Genomic DNA, 20007 nt, shown 5'->3' on the forward strand with positions numbered 1-20007 from the left:
CATGCCCCATGCCCCGCTGGGGATATGGTGTGATTTTGCCCCTGCTGTCGCTGCAGACCTGCAGAGCTGTGAATCGGGCTGGCAGAAGTTCCAGGGAAACTGTTACAGACACATTCCCCAGCGGGAGACGTGGGTGGATGCGGAGCGACACTGCCGAAGCCTCGGCTCTCACTTGGTCAGCATCATCACACCGGAGGAGCAGGAATTCGTCAACTGTGAGTCCCGGGACCTGGTCACAGATCACAACACAAGGATGCATAAGACTGAAATGAGTCCCCATGTGCAGGTTTTGAGAATTCTTGCTAACCCAGTGCCCTTCTTCCATTTGGCCCTTACCAGAATGGCATCCAGTGAATATTATCCTGTCGAGGAATATTATCCTCACCTTTAAGCCTTGTCTACAGTAAAAGTCCCTGAATGTTTTTGGGTTGCGTACTAAGTCTTACACTACTTTCCTCCCTCACAGACAATGCACAGGACTACCAGTGGATTGGCCTGAATGATAGGACACTGGAGAATGACTTCCACTGGTCTGATGGACACCCCCTGGTCAGTTCTTGCCAAGCGCTTTTCTTCTGCACAATGTCCTGCTGACTAATTAATAAGAGATGAACAAACCTATTGAACACTTTACGTTTCCCAAGTTATTACCACTGTAGTGAGCAAACCCCCTGCTATGAGAGGAATAGTCAGCCTCTCATTGCTTTCAACAAAAGATAAAAGACAACGAAACAACCATTTTTTTAAAGAAAAGAAACTTGCATGTGAACGATCTTTTTTTAGTTCCCTTAAATCAAATGTTCTTTGTCTTTGGGCAGAATGTTCAAACTCATCTAGTTAATACCTGAAAAGCGCAACAGGGTGTGTTAATGTTTTAAGGAGCAGGCTTCATCTGAATTTGTCTGGGTAATGCAAAACAAAATGAACTCAGCCAGTATGCAAAGTCCCAAAGGTCTGATACTGCAAGAGGTTTAAAGTTGGGTGATGTTCTTGCCAAGCGTGAAAAGGCCTACAATTAAACTTCACTCTAATGCTTGTCTGATTTTACTGAACCTAGCAATATGAGAATTGGAGGCCAAACCAGCCAGATAACTACTTCATCACAGAGGAGGATTGCGTGGTGATGATCTGGCACGAGAAAGGCCAATGGAATGATGTACCCTGCAACTACCATCTGCCCTTCACCTGCAAGAAAGGGACAAGTAAGCAAAGGAGCCTGAGGTGCTGTGGTGAAACAAGACCTTGGTGCACTGATGTGAAATCAAGACACACACACACACACACACACACACACACACACACACACACACACACACACACACACACACACACACACACACCAATCTGAACTAGCAATTACACATCTTACAGTGGAGTGTGCACCCCCCTCGTGGGTACATGGAGTTAATGGAGTGTTAAAGAACTGTCTTTTCCTCCTTGCTGGAGGGTCGAGGGCCTTTAGTACAACAGTAAATATCAAGACATCCAAAATTAAGCAGGACACAGTGTATTTTAGAAGAAATATTTTTCCCCTTAGCTTCAGATTTATATCTGTCAAATATATGTAGTATTAGAGGAGACTGGTCAACTTACTAATGAGCAAAAAGACTTGGAAGTTGCCAGTAAATACCATTCTCTGACATGATTTAAAATGTTTTTTTTTTCTTGTTTTTGTCAAGTTAATCAAGTTAGGAAGTTAAATGCAGGGTGGGGTGACACCTCTTGGTACTTATCTTAGTCATGTCCTCATTACAGGAACGTAGTTCATTTTGGTCACTGCTGTTGTGTTGTCTTTGCTCTCAGTTTCTTGTGGGTCTCCTCCGGAGGTGGAAAATGCAAGGCTTTTTGGGAAGAGGAGGGATCGTTATGAGGTGAACTCCATTATACGGTATCAGTGTAACCCTGGGTTCACACAGCGCCACCTTCCTGTAGTCCGATGCCTGTCAGATGGCCAGTGGGAGCAGCCACACGTGGAGTGCATAGATTGTGAGTCTTCCTTGTTTGGTCAAAGATGAGACATACTGTAGTTTAGAATCGGTTCATAAAAAGCTAGTTTTAAAAACATTAACCTCAATCATGTATTTCTGTGGTAGAAAAAAAATCTTTCCAGCTGTGGTAGATGTTTTTCATGTTTTCCTTTTTTGTTTTACCTTATAATGGTAAAAGATCTAGCCAGCAGCCATATCACTCTGCAACTCACAACTGGCAGCCCACTGAAGCTAAGCAGGTGTGAGCCTGGTCAGTACCTGGATGAGAGACCTCCTGGGAAAAACTAAGGTTGCTACTGGAAGCGGTGTTAGTGGGGCCAGCAGGGGGCGCTCACCCTGCCGTCTGTGTGGGTCCTAATCCCCCAGTATAGTGACGGGGACACTATACTGTAAACAGGCGCCGTCCTTCGGATGAGATGTAAAACAGAGGTCATTAAAAATCCCAGGGCGTTTCTCATAAAGAGTAGAGGTGTAACCCCGGCGTCCTGGCCAGAATGCCCCATTGGCCCTTATCATTCATGGCCTGTCTATGAATTGGCTTCATTACTCTGCTCTCCTCCCCACTGATAGCTGATGTGTAGTGAGCGTTCTGGCGCACTATGGCTGCCATCGCATCATCCAGGTGGATTCTGCACATTGGTGGTGGTGGAGGGGAGTCCCCATTACCTGTAAAGCGCTTTGAGTGGAGTGTCCAGAAAAGCGCTATATAAGTGTAAGCAATTATTATTATTATTATTTTGTAGTCTACTTCTAAACTCTTCTAAACCAAGTCCCATCCACTCTATACCCAAACTACCTTCAGCCTGGAAGAATCAAGAGAATTAGCTAAACATCTCCAGCAGAAGGATCAATAAGGCTAGTGAGAGATGAGCCTGGCAGTCTGATATCCATGAAAAATTAAATATAGCTAAATTGGGTTCATCTTAAAAGTGTTGAAACTACATTAGCAGGTTTGAAACAAAGGGCACAATAAATACAGTAGATTCATGTATGCAAAATTGGTTGCATTAATATTCGGTTGTCTGAATTAACAGTTCGATAGGTAAGATTTCACAAGTGACAAGTGAGCCAAAATCTCACTGGTCTGGATGTACAAATGTTGAGAATGAGGATAAGATGTACTGTACAGCACCATTGCAATCTAAATTGAGCATTACATTAACTGCATGTGAATGTGTTCATTGTCAATGAGCTCTCATGAAAAGTATCATTAAAATAACACTGAAAGTGACCCGTATTATGATTTTATTCTTAATAATAACACAATCCCTGCCTGCGTTTCTCTGTCCAGCAGCCCACTCCAATCGCAGACTGCGCAAGAGATCCATCAGAAGTCGATCAAAACAAGACAGCACATCTTGGGGAAAACTCCGCTAAAAAGGGAAGAGGGGATTTATAAAAGAAGAAAGAATAAAAAAGATTATTATTTTAAAGAACATTTATATAAAAAGAGTAATTTTGTTCTGTCTGAAAAAAGAGATTATAAAGTAAGAGTGCCCATCTTGTATATACAGTACAAACACCAAAGCAAGTTAGACTTAATTCTGTAGTCCACCTGGCTGATGTATTGGTTACTGAGTTTCACTCTGTGCCTTTTTTCAGGGGATAAAAAAGCAAAGATTTTATTTGGTTGTTGTTGTTCTTGTGCCAAACACACTGTAATATTTTAATAATTCGTTTATTGTTAATATTATTTTAATCACTGTTTTTTATTTTAAGAACATCAGACCAACCATAATGCATGTAAGGATTTTATTAACATCTGTTATTTGGAAGAATCACCCTATTTTCAGGCAGTTTTCCAAGGTACTTACAGGTCTCTTCACCATCTCATTGGAGCATGTCCTGGACAGCTGGATGAAACCAGTCATTCCAGATCCTTTCTGGCAAGATAGCTTTTACTCAACATCTGTTGTAAATATTTAATTGAGACCTATGTCTAGATCAGTTGGTATGATTTACAGCACCCAGCTACAAACTACACCAAAGCTGTGCCACTGAGTCCATCATCTAAGCTCAATTCCTTACAGATAATAGAAAAGAGGAGTTAAAATAAATTAGTATAGGACAGTGCTGCTAGTATTTAGAATATCTTCACATGAAATGCATTGAGCTATTTTCAGGCCTTGCAAGTGTTTGTATTATTAACATAGAGTTTACAGTTAAAGTGAGTAGAGGGCCAGTGCAGTTTGTGAAACACAGGGATTTCAATGGTTATGACTTTAATGTTGACTAACTTAACATAGAGAACTCAGTCTAGGAGTTTCTAATTAACCATATTATTTAGCCCAGTATAGTAACTGAGTACCAAGGGGCTTGTGAATTTAAATAAATTTGAACCCAACCCATCAATTGATGATATCTAGATCAAGAACAACTTGGGTGAACTCTGGTCAGACTACAGGTGGATCTTAGATCCGATACATTCAAACACAGCCATGGAGAGCCAGCTAATTCAAATCAAAGAGCACAGGGGTTTACATCCTACTGACTAATCTTGGTATTTCTGCAGGAAAGGTAGGTCTACAAAATGTGAATATAGTATTATTTATTGATCCTTCATAGCGCCAGGACTTGACTGGCACATGGACTGGCAAAGCATCCTGCAAACCGCTGAGCCTAGCACACTCCTCTAGGAGGGGAGTGACACAGCAAGTCGCTGCCCATCAATATTAGGACGACAAAACACAGAATATTTATGGCAACAGCATGACCGTAGTTTTCGTGTTCTTTATTTTCAGTTTGATGTTTTGATGAAGTGAAATATCATTCTTCCTGATCTCTCCACATACGACCTGTTGTGGTGTCTCTCCCTCAGAGCCTTGCAGTGCACAGTGTTTCTGTGGGACTGGTACAACAGGCAGAAATGGACTTACAGCAACTGTTCTCTTGCATTTATTTTTCTCCATGTATTATATTATATTTAATATATAGAATTTAGAAAAGAGGCCACCATGATTACTGTCTGTAGAAGCTGGCACATTAATCAATAGTCTGCTGCTTGTTTAATGTACCATGCTCTCTTTTTATAGATTCATGAAACAGCAAGACAAGAACTTTAAAGAAATGAAAGAATCATAAGAAATGTGGAGTGGGACCAGGTTCTGGGAGTAATAGATACTCGTTAAGTGCGGAGAATCTATTGGAGACATTAGCAACCAGCATGTCGGTATGCTCTTTGATCCTTTAAAAACAAATCATTTTTCATCTCCGAGTCAGGAGGAATAGAACTGGAGAGGTGTAGTCTATCAAGGTCTTTTGCAGGAACTTTAAAGAGATTAATGCCCTTAATAAAAAAAAATCTGATAGAAGAAATAAGAAAAACATTCTAGTGAAACTGGTGAAACTGTTGGCAATAAAACTGCATAAATGTGAGGAGTACGTGTGTATTTACAAAATACTGTATAAAACACCAAAAATATTTGTTTAAAAACTCTTGAGGTTAGTGCCTGTAGACCGTGGTAGACAAAGTTATTAATAAAGCTGTGTGAGTGCTTGCTGGTTACTAAGCAAATGCCCCATGATGTTTAAATGGACATCATGTACCTTTAAATCCTGGCCTACTCAAGCAAAACTGCCAAACAGAACTAATCTGAGAAGAGTGTTCTTGTGTGAACCAATGTATTTCATGTGACATTAACTAAAGCTAAAAGTCCAAACAGGGTTTAGGTCCCAATCATTAAGTGTCAGAAAAAATGTGAACATTTTGAGAGATCTACAGTATGTTTAGGGTGGTATGCAATTATCAGTTGAGACCAAGCCATCAAGTCAACAGTGAGGTATCATGCTAAATTGGTAATGCATGCTAAAAGTGGCAGCTCTCACCATTTGAGTAGAATGTTTTATGTTTTCTGAATCAGTAAAACTCTCACTGGAATCAATGATTTGGTATAAAGCTGTACCCAAACAAAGAAAGATGCTGATCAGTTCCATGCAGGTTACACAAAAGTAAAAATTGAGCAGTGGGCTTATTGGGAAACATGTAACATGTCAAATGCATTCCTAACTGTCTTTCTCAAAGGTGATCAAGTTAAACTCCACTGTGATCATAAAACATTAGTAGGGAATTTTGTTTTGCAACTCGTTATCATTTGAAATCTGATTACTTTGTTTTTGCAGGTTTGTTTTAGCTGTGATGAGGATGTAGGTTTGTGTACCTAGTGAATGACTTGAGAATTGTTCTGCATGGGAACACACAGCTAGAGCAGCTCTTGAATACAATCTGGGGTTATATATTCTAGATTTTAAAAACCACAAAAGCAGGCTCAGAATCAATGCCGCTTGTAGAGGTGCTTGAGAGCAATAAATGTTCTTGACAAAGGGGTTTTATAAAGCATCCCTGCCTAGTATTTCCCATCTTTCTGTCTTCTTTTTAGTTTTAATTGGCATTGCACAATCATAAATATGCAGCTATACCAGCATTCACATGTTGTTTCATATAATCCTAATTCATTTTCTAACCTACATTTCTATTTTTTAACACATAACTGTCTGAAGCCAGGAAACAGTTGCTGTAATAAAAGTGTAAGTTACGCCATTTATGTGTGTAGCCTGTAGCACAGTGACTGTGTCTACAGCACGTGGATGTATCCCCAGAAAGAAAATGTCTGTTTTTAAAACATTTGTATTCTGGTTTGCTCAGACATCATGAAGGATGCTAAATAAAAATTATGTATTTTATTCCTAGTAGGACTTTAGATTCCTGTGTGCAGCATATACCCAGCAGTTTGTGTGATTTTGTGTGTCACTGAATGGTTGTAAACGTGTTTGATTGTGCATGTGTGTATTTATGGTTGCATTCTGTTGCAAGCCAGATCCTGTTGATAACAAAAAACATGTTGAAACTATATATAAGCAGACTACATTAAAATACACATGAATATCTAAGTGAACATAAAAAATAAAAAATAATATAATAATAAAAAATAACCTTATTTTCTGGTTCTCTTAATTTTAACAGGATTTTATTAATATATGAAGGTATATTTATACATATATCTTTAAAAAATATTTTTCCAGTAAGTGTGTAAATACAATTAACTTTTGGGAAGGAGACTTGAGGCTGTTATTCCGTAGGTCTTGCCAGTGCAAAGAGTTATACAGGCACAAACATACAAAAATCATTCACATCAGACATCAAAAGGCCAAACAAATATGGATCTCTGTGATATAGGTTCAACCTCTCATTCTAAATACAGTTAAGAATAGAAAAAATAAAGGCTTAGAGCTATAATGCTAATGTCCTCTTGTCCCTGGTAAAATGTAAGTTCTAGACACTTTACATCTTTATTTAGCACTTGCAGACAGCTCGACAGCATCAGTCACAGACGTTTAACAGCAAAGACATGCACACTTTAAGCAAATTCACATCAAGAATGAAAGGAAAGAATGGCATGACTGTTGGTATTTTCATTCATTTTTTTCTGCTTGGTATTGAAAAATCCATCTCATCTTTTGAGTAATTTCTTAGAAATTGGAGAAACGTACTTCAGGCACCCATGTGCATGCGTATGTGCTGTTTGCCACATTGACAAAATATGTACAAGTAGCAAGGGAGCAAAACAGAAGTACCTTTGTGTTGATGCTGAGTTCAGAAAGTGTTTTAGTGAAGCAGGCTAGTGTAAATAACAGGATATTTCTTCGAGGAATAATAACATTGCAGGACATTTTATTTGCTCTTCATGAAGGGGGGAGGACAAAACTCACTTCCCTGCACTCAATGGTGCTCAACTTGAGCCGTTTCACCTCTCTAGCCCAGAGCTCCTCGTTGCTGTGCTCTCTCCGATTCCTGGTTCATACGCCCTCTGCTGGCGCAAACACAAACTGCACCAATACCACTTAAACCAGTCACTGTGATCCCTGGCGGACACAGTGGTCATCAGCTGCTTGACCTAGCTTGACAATGTGTGGGTTAATCAATATTAATTCCTATTCCTCAGAAATGTACCCAGTGACTTTCCTAGTATCTTATAAAGAATAAACTTCTTACATATTTTAAAAAAGCAATAAATCAAAAGGACACAAATTTGCTTTATATGTTCAGATTTTTAAATGTTTTTTTTTCCATCTGTACCATAGTGACATGAAACTCACAAGGGAATGTGAAAACTTACTTTTTTTCTGGCGCACATTATTTTCTGTATGCATTCTGTTCTAAATAATTGAAAGGCACCTATTCAATCTAATTTTGTTCATTTTTGAAAATGTGTGCATTTTTCTACGTCTGATGCCATTGCTGTTTGAACAATTGATTCTGCTTCTGATAAAATTCAGCTGAAATTTTAATTGAAAATATAAATATGTCAAAACTATTTATGGGTATGCATATATTTCCCCATTTCTTGCTCTTTAATTTTTCTGTCAAAATTTTAACCTTTCAATATACTTTTGAATAGATGTGTCAATGGATTAATGGAAATCCAAAGATAAAAATCGGTTATAGGTAGGATTTAAAATTAACACCAGAAGGACAAACAACTGAGTTTCTTTAGAAAAATAATAATATGCCAAAGAGCCTGAACGTTGTCTTTTTCTGTAGTACTTTGTTCAGCAGTGGCAGTAACTGTAATAGTATTTTTATCAGGAACAGTAATTAAGGCTATACAGTAATAAGTTAATTTAGCATATACCTTTGTCCAGTGTAAACGGACACAAAAAAATGGATACAAAACGCATTACAATTTCAAAGGAAGTTTCGAGAGTATGTACTATTCTCTATCCCCAAATAATCTACAGAATACTGTACAGTATATGTGTGACTTGTACCAAAGTAGTGTGCATAGGGGCCTTTAAAGATATAAAGATGTAATGCCATGGCAGTATGTGTATTTTTCGTATAGAACTGGTATTAGTTGATTCAAAATCTTGTTTTGCATTAAACTGAATTGTGGGGAAATTAAAGTGGTGTATGTCCTGAGAAAAACACACTACAGTACCACAAGCATTACAGAAGTACACAAGAAGTACATTTCTGTAGTTTCCATAGGTAAAAGATAATATCACAACCGCACACATTCAAGATCAACAAAAGAAGGGAAAACATTTTCTCAATTTCAGTTTTATAAAAATGTAAAAATAGTTTATTTCTTCATAAGGAATACAGAAATTAGGCTATACATTATAGGGCCTGAAGTGAGAGACGACAGGGGTGGGAAATTAAATAATGCAACATGAGAACTTTGTACCTCATCAGTAAAATATTAGGACTTTATTTTTGTACATATTTACACTGATGAGGACGGTAGAGCTGATACCCCAAGACTAGAGGGCACCTACATAGTTCAAACAGTGAAGCCCAAACAAATGAGTGAAAGCAACTGTGCCACAGTGAGTACAGGGATTGAGACTTCACCTTGTCAATTCTTCACTTAAACGGTACTGAAGCTTTAACACCTTTTCTTCCACAGCAGAAAGAAACTAACAGCACAGCTGAGCCTATCCCACCCCTGAAAAAGACATGCTACTTTTTACATTGCATACAGTACATTTGTCAGCACAATGTGGACTTTGCATCAGCACGGTGTGGGATTGTGAAGGCAGCGACAGCTTAGAACAGGTGATAAAATGGCAGTTACAGAAATTTCAGGATTAATCTTAAACCCAGAAAACTGTGGAGAAGATTAACACAAGCAAGTTAATAAGGATTTCTCAATTAGGAGCAATATCTATAATCAATTAAATATGAAAAATGATTCTCTGAATGGTAGTATGTAGTATATAGCAGTAGTATGACAGGAAACAGATTAAAATCAGTAAAACAACCAATTATGGGAGTCTTCCAAAAATGAATGCCAAGGCTGTATTAGGTCATTTGTGTATGTTCTCTAATGCACAGAGAGATATTGCATTTCTACAGATGAAACATATGGCTAAGTACATAAATTACTTATGACAACTAAAAATAAAAGTTTTCTTTACACAAATCTGACTGAGAAAGCTGAACACACTTTCTTAAGATGCTTGCCATCACATTGCACACCAGTTTGTAGCTCTAATTCATCTACTAAGCACTGCATGAACCTGTATCCCCAGTGCTGACACTATGGCTTTCCTATTCTGACATTTCCCAAAGCTGCCTATCAAAAAAGTATTTGGCATAGTTTAGCTCATTCAAAATCTTTAAGGCACTGATATCACTTCAGGGGCTTTTGTACAGCCATTGTACAATAAGCACTCCAAGACAGTTTAAAACAAAAAAAACTAAACTAAATATTTTGATTTAAAATTCTGTTTTTTCTATTGAATATAAAATCATCTCTAGATCAGCTTTCAAACTAAATAGTATTTACTATTTATTTAGTTTACCTGTTCTTGTCCTTTTTTGTTCAAATTGTCTATCCTCTGGGCTCAGATTCTCTAATGAGGGCTCACAACAAACCAAAGCAAAAAGCCTGTAAAACATTGTCGGCTTATAATATCACAGGCAGCTGGGAAGAATTTTGTGACTTTTCAGAAGACTGGTCTGGAACAGCGCACTGCCTAGTAAAATGTTTGACATGCCTCAAGAGTGTCTTTATTGAGATGCAATTATAATAATTTTAAAACGTTTTTAACTTGTCATTTAAAAAAAACAACTTTTGCACACAAAGTGTGAAGTGGGCAGACGGATTATAAGAATAGCTGTTGCTAAAAGTCCACAGTGTTGCAGAGTCCTTGAGTTTAAGTTCCAGTTCATCCACTGTGTAATAACTAGACTTTATAAAAATATTCTAGCATAAAGAACGACACAATTAACAAGTATAATAAAAATGAAAGTCATAATGGCAGTAATAATAAAGTCCATTGCCAAAGTATTTTTAAAAAAGTTCCTCTTTACTAAAAAAAAAACATACCCTTGATACTAGCCACATCTTGTGTTTTGCCACTCATCTGATAATTGACAAACACAGAGGGAAAGTCAATACAGCCTGGCTGCTCTGCAGCTCCTCTTAGCACAGCTAAGGGCGCAACATCTCTCAGGCGCCGTGCGCTCTACGGGAGCAGAAACGCAAGAAAAAATGTCAGGCCGCCCAAATCGAATGAGCAGCGTGAGACTGTCGAGGGCATAAAGAGGAAAGCAGGGCAAAAAAAGAGACGGTATGGAGGAAGGCAAGAGCGGCAAGATAAAGGAAAACACAGGGAATAGCTGCAAGGGGAGAAAGAGAGAGATATTGCACAGGGCTGAAAACAAGACAGGGGTATGTCGACAAGAGTTGAAGGGAACATGAGGGGAGAAACAGAGGCAGACAGAGAGAGGAAACAGGGGTTGTATAATGGGTGGACCTCAACAAGCTGGGTGATGAGATTTATTGTGTGCTGTAGCAGTAGACGCCGTGTTTCTGGTGCCGTGCAGGGAAGCCAAAGCTCCTAACTCCAGGCTCCTGAGGGCCGCAGTTGGGGCGGGGGACGTTTATGGGGTAGCGCAGGCTCCCGTCAGCCAGCCAGCCCGCATCACAGCGGTCGAGTCCCATGAACTTCCAGGCGGCGTAGAGCTGCCCCACCTTGGCGATCTGGCCCCCATCCTCTTCGCAGGCCTCCAGCGCCTCCGAGAAGTTGAGCTTGCGAGGATGCTGCAGGAAGTAGACCTTGCCTGGGGCAGAGACAGTGGGCACAGCAGGCACGTCACGCACTCGCTGGGCTACAGAGCTCACAACTAGGGCGCACTTCAATTCATCTGTTTTCTACAGCGTCCCACTTTGTGTCCCAAACGTTAAAACATTTCTATACATAAGTATAAGTTTTCTTCTCTTAAAAAAAGATGATTTTCCAATCGAAATAAGGTAGAAAACAAGCTGTTTGCAAATACTGCTACTGTCAGTCTATACAGTATGTCAAAACTGAGAGGGAAAGCTGCTGAAAGATACTTGACACTCAACAAATACAGAACAACTTTAGCTAAATACGTGTGAAGCTTTACAGAGTCCTGCCCTTTTAATATGTGATGGACTGGCATGGAGATAATATGGTGCTTGAAACACTAAAAGTAAAGCATAGTAGGAAGAAACATAATGCTGCCTGGAGTGACTTTAAATTCTGTATTTTCCAGGGTTTGACACAGACTCTCTTGAAAGACATTGTTATTTCTTACAATAGAAGTCAGGACATGTGGTGGGAAAACTGGATAATTCTATTGTGTTTAGTGGTGCTGATTTTAACATTGTAGTGGTCTGTAATTAGTAGGCTCCTGGCCCCAGCAGTTGGTCGGGAGCATTGCAGAACATTATAGACACAGCAGAGTAAGAGCAGCCGACAGCCCCTTACCGTGCAGTGAGGATGAGAAGCAGAAAGCATCGTAGCGGTGCAGGTGCCGGTGCCGGGCCCCGTAGCTGCGGACCCCTGGGGCCATATCCAAGCCCCCACAGGGCTCCCGGGACAAGGTGATGGGGTACTGCACTGTCCCATCAGCCAGCCAGCCTGCATTGCACCAGTCCAGCCCTTCCTCCCAGGCCGAGAAGAGCTGCTCGAATGTGGCCATGGAGGCGTCCTGCCCCTCGCAGGCACGCTCTGCTCCCACGAAATTCAGCTGGTAGCGTCCCATTACAGGTTGGTATGGAAACACCACACCTAAGGGGAGCATAAAAGGAAAAGTTCAAAAGTGCCTTCAAAGCAGGAATCTCCAGGCCTGGTCCTGGAGGTTTTCTAGAGTTCTCTATACCAGAACCCACAGGGCTGAGTGAAGTTATACACTAGCCCTTCCGGACCAGGACTGGAAACTCCTGCTAAAACACTGAAGTTGTAGTTTTCAGTTTTTTTATTCCTATAATTTTCTTGTTAGGGGGCAAAGCCCATCTAATTAGGCAAACAGGGATTATGTACATACTGTACTGTACTGCACGTTAACACTTTCCATTCCCCCATGAGATAATGACGAGGATTACAGTGGACAGGGCCAGACACGTTTACCTCGCAGCTCCAGCTCCACAGTGGCACTCTCGTCCTCCAGCCCGTCAATGACCTCACAACGGAAGCGACCAGTGTCGTTGAAGTGGAGACCTGTGATGACCAGGGAAACCTCCCCTGGGCTGCCCTGCTGCAGGTGCACGCGGCCCTTGAACTCTCCGAAGCTACGGTGGCGCAGTCCGATGGCCACCAGCACGTCGATCTCGCGCCCCCCGTTGGAAGGCTGGTGGGACCACTTCACGCGTGTCCTGCGGGTGGTCTCTAGTTGTGGCTCATAGAAATAGCGGCAGGGCAGTGTCACGTTACTCCCGCGCACTGCAAAGACTGGCGTATCGGGAGTCTCCACACGAAGGCGCACCCCATTGAAATAAACTAGGGAAAAAGGCACAAAGACCATGTACAGTGACAGGCAGACAAGTACAGTGCAGATTAACTACAATGTTCAGATCAGCTTTGCTAAGGTAGTGTTGGCAACCATGTTCAATAGTATTTACTATAGCTCTTTGCCACAATGAACAAGTAACCCAATCAATCTTTACATAGCACAATTAAGATGCTCCTAATGCTCATTTACCGAAATACATTCCCTTATTTTTGGGTAGTCAAGTACACCTTCAGGCTGTAGATCACCTGGGTGTGAGGTATGATTGTTCTCCATGGTGACATTCTTAATATTCAAATGGATAAATTCTCCAATTGCTCTGAATGCATTTTGAGTTCTATACTGCAGACAGCACCACTTCAAGCCTGGGTCATGTCACTAGACAACACCAGCTTGGATTCCTGGGCCCCACTGATGTACAGTGGGTATTAGTTAGCCATGGCACTCTTGCTTTTCAATGAAACAGCAACTCCTGTATTTGCTGGGAGCAGGCAAGCTTGCAGTGATGCCAGGATGTCTGCAATACGTCTGACGGAAACAGATCTGCCAATCTAGTCACATCTTTCTCAAATATTCAGTGATTACAAACTGGGAGGAAAAACAACCTGAACAATAAGTGATTTATAAATTAGATATTAATTATTTGTGATTAATTATTTTGTTATAAATTAATAATTTATTGTCCTAAAAAAAGACACATTGTCCTAATGCAATATCCACTTCATTCAAAATGGAAAGTAGACAGACAAGGATCAGAACTGTTGTCGTCAGTTATCATTTGTTGCTAAATGTTGGAACTAAAACAATTTGCTGCATCTTTAATGCCTCTCAGTTTACATTCTAAATTTATATAAAGTAAATGCCTTGTAAGTTGTGGGAATATAGAACAAGCTACCCAGCTCGGCTCTTGAGGCCAGTGCCCTGAATTCTTTCAAGAAAAGGCTTGATGAGATCCTTGGATTAATTAACTACTAACTACCAAACAGATTAGATGAGCTGAATGGCCTCCTCTAGTTTGTAACCTCTCTTATCTTCTGACATGTTATCTAAATAAATATATTAGATTCCTGTCAGTTACAATTGTCTGCAACCAATGTTGCATAACTTCTAAGAGGGCACAGCTGTAAGATGTCCAGTACTCACTGGTTTGCTAGTCCAGCACACAGATCCTACCTGTATATTGTCTCATGACACAGGCAGGAGTGTTGGGAATTGCTGTGCATGTAAACCAACATTTTATACAGTGTCCTGCTCAGTGAGCAGAAGTAAAATGCTCCTTACTTTCTCCATTCCCATTGCCATTCATGACGTCATGGTAGGAGAAGCCATTGGAGTAGGGGGCAGCCCAACAGGTGCAGAGCAGCTGTAGAAACATTGGCAACAGGGGCAGCATGTTGATAATGGCCACGTCCATCTGCGTCCCTCTGTATGTCTGTCTATAGAGCAACGAGGGCCTGGAGAGCAGTCCTGGGACAAATGTATGTACCTATAGGAGATAATATTATCTTAATGACAATAAACACACAAAAATATTTCCTTATTATGGTGAAGAAGTAGTTATTATTACAGTATGTATTATGCATAATTATTATTATATTATAAATATAATTATTATTATATAGCATAAAGAAAATGGAAAGTTTGTTCATTTTAATGGGCCTTTCTCATTATCCTGCTTGACTCCACCAACTCGAGGAACTGGCATTTGCTCTCTGAACACTGCTCACCTCCCACAAGAGGGCAGTAACACACCACTCAGGCAATGAATGTGGCCAGTCTGCAGCACGTAGAAGGGGCCCTGACCCAATGAATTTTGCTGATGAAAATATTCCATTCCTTACATACAAGGGGATGCTTTTCAGCATCCAGAAAATGAATGCTTTCAGACAATTCCTCTGTGCCGTTCATCGTTCCTCTCTGGTGAGGGCAGGACTTTCCAAACATCCATTTGGCTGTACTGTACTAAATACAGTACAGAATTAAGAATTACTACTGTTCACAACTAAATATTGCACAAGACTTTTTTTAGGTCTGGAAAGACAGGAAGAGGGACGATCACTTTGAAAATGTAACATGCATTAATCTTCCACACAGAATCAAAGAATTAAAGGTTCGCTTGTACTGTATTTCCATTAATTATCATGTAGAACTTGCCATTTTAAGACCACTATGTAGGATATGTATGGGGAAGTTTTATACAGAATGTCTCTACCCTTCTCATATTATTTTTCTCCATCCACTGTATGTCTTTTTTAATATATTTTAATATATTCCTCCATTACTTTGAAGGTCTTTGATAAACTCATTTACAGTCTACTTTACTAATCTTTCGATCCTCAGGATATTGATAGGAGAAGTGCTTCACTTACTGTACATTCCTGCTGTTTGCATAGCTCGATTTGCTGCAGTTGAACAACCTTGGTTAGACAGGACTACATTTTATTGACATGACATTGTGACCTGGGGGGTTAAGCTCACTGTGTAATCAGCTTGATGGTCAGTAATTAAGCCCAACACACTGGTGTTCCCACAGGACAGGGTGGGGGGTGGTCTTTATGGTTTGCAGTCCTTTATGGCCTGGGTGCCCTTTCTTACCTAAATAACAGACTCCAATGCAACTGAATGAACTGAAGTGAACCACAGTTCAACTGAGATTAACATGATGCCTGTGTTTAAACAGCAAGTTTGGCACAAACAGTATAAATAATGTCAGATTGTGGATAGTGGATAATTGTTGTGTAACCTTTTTTGGCTTGGATGCTTTTAGAGCAATATTGATCCTTAGCTTCCCAGAGACCTACTGAAATGGTACCTGCCCCTCAAAAGCAAAATCACAACTCCCCTGAAGTTGCACTTACCCCATTAATGCACTTACCCCATTCTTAACCAAGGCTGTGGTCCTGGGAGTAGTGTAATAGTATTCCAATATTATCCACATTTTCTCCATTAGTTACCCAAGGACCAGGCCAATGGTATTATTATCATATCTTTTGCTCATCCAAGTAGATAATAGAGTATAATTTTCAGTCACTATAATACAGATTTATTTGAGAAGTATACAGCTACAGTAATCCCAACTTTCCCAACTTTTAAGTCCTTTTAAGAAAGGTCTTAACAAATTAAGGTTAAAGATTAACACAACTGAGCACTCCGATGAAAAGAAGATAGAAAGGGTACCCTTTACATTACAGTTTGGATTTAAAAAAAATCTATTACTCAAAGTTCTGTATACACTCAGCTTTTAAGGTGATTAAATAATAAACTAATTTGTTTTTTTTTAATTAAAATATATCACTCTTGCAACACCACGTGGCTTCTCTGCAGCATAAAATAAAATCACCTCTAGATTATCTTTAATAGATAAGTCTGCTACCGTACTTATTTTTTTAAGATTTGTTTTTATATACAGTACATGATCACTGCTCCCTAATAAACTGTGTTGTAGAACAGCTAGACAACTACATAAAAAGAATCAGATGGCATTTAGCCTGCTCACTTAATGTGGGCTAGTGGTGCCTGTTTGAACACAACATAATAATTAAGTGTCTTGTGTTAATGACTTTCAATTAGATTCTCTTAAGTATTAGTCTGGTGCTTATTTAAAAGGCATCTGGCTCTTTGCATTACATTAATGAACTGGAAGCTGGCATCCACACCCTCTCATGTCATTGGTTTAGAGCTGTTACAATTTCTTAAACTTGAGAAACTCTGGGATACTCTTAGTAGATCAGTTAATAAATTCAATAGGGTGTGGCAGCCTTTGCTTCACAATATGATGTTAACATGTAACTTTCTTGACAATATGACACTAAAGGCTACATGAGAGCTGTCTTTCATGTGGCTGGGACTCTTCTCTTTATGTGTAAGGTTTGTCTCTATTATTCATCTCATGTTCTTATCAGGATTAAAGGTTTGTTTTTGCTTTCGCTTCGGGAGTTGGGGAGAGGATGAGGGGGTTTTCAGGGTGGTAGTGGGAACGATGGGGTGGGGTGATCAGGGAGAAATGTGGGTGGAAGGGGGAGGGGGGCTGGGAATTAATTTGAGGAATGTGACTTGTCTGTTTCGAAGGCTGTTAATGTATAAGTTCATGTTCAATTTTGCTTCTTGAAGGCAATAGAAAATGCAAGATTTTTCAAACATTTGGAGCTAGTTGTAAAATTTGAACCACCCATTGTTATTGTACAGTAATTATGATTAAAAGTATAGAACTAAAGATGAATTAATATGTTCATCTTGAACATGAAACATCTTGACTGAAACATACAGTTTTGCTAAATCTTTGCAGGGTATCTACAGTATATCCTGTTAAATGAAATACAGCAATATATTTACTGACTGTGACATTCCTGTTCAACAAAGCTTATTAAAGCTGTCTTTAGGTAATGATACTGTTTGCAAAAGCAACAGGAGGAATCGGCTTCACGGTTCCTTTGCAGGAACAATTGAATGAAGTTCTTCAATATATACAGTAGGATCACTGCCATTTGCTAGGAAGGCGGCTTAAATCCCATGTTATTGATAAATGAAAAATGTGCTCTTATATACAGCATAAGAGTTTTTTTCCCATGTTGTGGAAAAGTTCTTTGAAGATTATTACCAGGGACAAAATACACACACTCAATGGGCGATGAAGCCAAAGGAAAACAAGCTATTGATTCATAAAAATCCACCAGACAACAATACGATGAAGGCACAATAAAAAGTAATTAAGAAATTGTAACTGTCCACCCGGAATTGCATAAAGTCACCATTCTAGCTCTTCGGTAATGATACCAGAAAAAATGTTGCAAGGTTGCACGACAAAAAGATTTACAGGATCGCCAAAGGAGTCTTTTGCATTTTCTCCTCAAAATTGAAAACTTTTACCGGTTTGTTAAAATATTGCTAGAGTGTACATTCAAACGATAGGTGGTGCAATTACTTGCTTCTTACGAAGAAAGAAATTTGTATTTTATCATTAATAATTTAAATTAGTCTGAGCGTTCTTTTGGAACATTGAATTGAAAAATAATATACCCATCAATCAAACCCACCCGTATTTACAGCACATTTTGGCTTGTTCATGTTATATTTGTAGAGAACCTAATGAGGTGGCTCATTAAAAAAAGTTTTAGTCTGGAATATTACTACAAGTCCAGTGTATAAAATTATACTGTTTTCGAAACACGACTTTTAAAAACATTATCTTCAAGCTTAACACAACGTTTATCCGTGTCTTAAATTACACTTACAATGTGCAGTTTTAATATTTTCTGTATGCTGCTTTAGATATCTTTAAATATCAACATACATAAAACATTATATTAATCTTGAAGCTAAACTATTCTGGAATAAATGCATGTGTCATTTTTTAAAATAATAACACAAATAAAAATGCACATTTTAAATATAAGTTATCAGGTTTCAACTCACGGCTGCAGACAGTACTTCTTTGTCGCTTGTATTAGTCTCTGTCCTCCCGTTTCACACTGCCTGTAAGCAAGCACTTTCGTAGTAAAACAGAAAAAAGTTACTGTACTCCTTCTTTTAATTGATCTTCTGGACTAAAATAGGAGACTTGACGTCACCACTGAGCTAAGAAGAGAGGCAGACCCCAACTTGCGATCTGCCCGCCCGCTATTAAAGTAACATGGCTTTTTAAAGAAGGGAGATTGGCCAATTTATACCGATGGCACTACGGTACTTATGTGTGCCATGTAATGAAAACATTTTTAAAGTATTTCAAAGAGGCACTGTTCTATTTTAAACATGCAAGAGAATGAAGCAAGAGAAGGAATTTCTCGGAACTGCTTAGCTCATTTTTATGTATGAAATAAATTATAGGCTAAATGTATAAGGAGAAGTAAAAAGAAAAGCGTTTGCGTAATTTACTTTATGCTTTGACTTTTGAGTGTGAACGTTGCCTGCAGTTTTAAACGCTGTTATACTCAACCAAGTTGTCATGTGCAAAAACAATAGCCAGTAGTCCCCTTTCCAGTAGAATACAATCGTCACCATTTTAAAAGCACTCCAGCTGTGCTTCTTAGGTGGTTGGACACACGGCAACTAAAACCATCTTTAAAAAAGAAAACCTGTTTCTTTTGCTGAATTAACCAGTGATTTGTATCAGTGGGATATTCAATGGGCAGGCCCTGTGTGCTTCAGAAGAATGTGCTAAAAAGGAAGAATTAGGAACTTGTCAAAATAAAAGAGCAGAAAGGGTCACTTAGTGTTTGGTTGTATCTTCATTGCAAAACTGATTCAATTCAATTTCACTGTTCAGTTTTCAGAATTTCAGTTCAGTTTTATTTGTACAGCACTTTTTACAATGGACATGGTCACAAACCAGCTTTACAGATTTCGGGGTCTGAACCCCCAAGTGAGCAAGCCTAAGGCGACAGTGGCAATGAAAAACTCCCTCAGAACTCCCTGGCCTGCACTGGGCTAATTAAAATGTACAGCTATGAAAGTCACCTATTCTGTATCTCAGTCATGTACTGTATGGCAATGTCCAACTTTAGCTCCAGGATTCACATCTTTCCTTCTCGCTTAGCTTAAAAATACTTGTATTTTCATTCCATTGAAAGACACTGTGTAGTGGTATTGCCTTTTAGTAGACTTTTATATTCCTGGTGAGGGATATTAGTGAGAAAAAAACAAACAAAAAAAAAGACAATTCCATTGCTCTCTGGGGACTTGGAAAGCTGTTAATTTTTCACCATAAATAAAACCTGAAAAAATGTTGCTAGCTCTGCAGATGAGCTGTTATGCTATTTAAAT

The 20007-nt window shown here is 39.2% G+C and overlaps 2 protein-coding genes across 6 annotated transcripts in view; one reads left to right on the top strand and one right to left on the bottom strand.

The window, feature by feature from the left end:
- LOC102696245 (aggrecan core protein) overlaps positions 1 to 6668 on the top strand; it is a 33323-nt gene extending 26655 nt beyond the window's left edge. For 4 of the 5 annotated variants that reach the window (XM_006628845.3, XM_015343337.2, XM_015343334.2 and 1 more), the window contains 5 exons: positions 57 to 215; positions 467 to 549; positions 1058 to 1202; positions 1804 to 1986; positions 3280 to 6668. In XM_006628845.3, coding sequence (XP_006628908.1) covers positions 57 to 215; positions 467 to 549; positions 1058 to 1202; positions 1804 to 1986; positions 3280 to 3365 — 656 coding nt within the window. In that variant the 3' untranslated portion in view covers positions 3366 to 6668. The remainder of the gene's footprint in view (positions 1 to 56; positions 216 to 466; positions 550 to 1057; positions 1203 to 1803; positions 1987 to 3279) is intronic. The other variant, XM_015343336.2, reaches the window with a different exon arrangement.
- A 2370-nt stretch (positions 6669 to 9038) lies between these two features.
- hapln3 (hyaluronan and proteoglycan link protein 3) lies at positions 9039 to 18794 on the bottom strand. Its single transcript, XM_006628846.3, has 5 exons — positions 18661 to 18794; positions 14530 to 14734; positions 12870 to 13238; positions 12228 to 12530; positions 9039 to 11556 (listed from the first exon to the last, which is right to left on the bottom strand). Exons 2-5 carry the CDS (start codon positions 14660 to 14662, stop codon positions 11273 to 11275), a joined length of 1089 nt encoding a protein of 362 aa, XP_006628909.2. The 5' UTR covers positions 14663 to 14734; positions 18661 to 18794; the 3' UTR covers positions 9039 to 11272.
- Positions 18795 to 20007: the final 1213 nt, after the last annotated feature.

This window comes from Lepisosteus oculatus, chromosome 5 (assembly GCF_040954835.1).
Source record: "Lepisosteus oculatus isolate fLepOcu1 chromosome 5, fLepOcu1.hap2, whole genome shotgun sequence".
Taxonomy (NCBI): domain Eukaryota; kingdom Metazoa; phylum Chordata; class Actinopteri; order Semionotiformes; family Lepisosteidae; genus Lepisosteus; species Lepisosteus oculatus.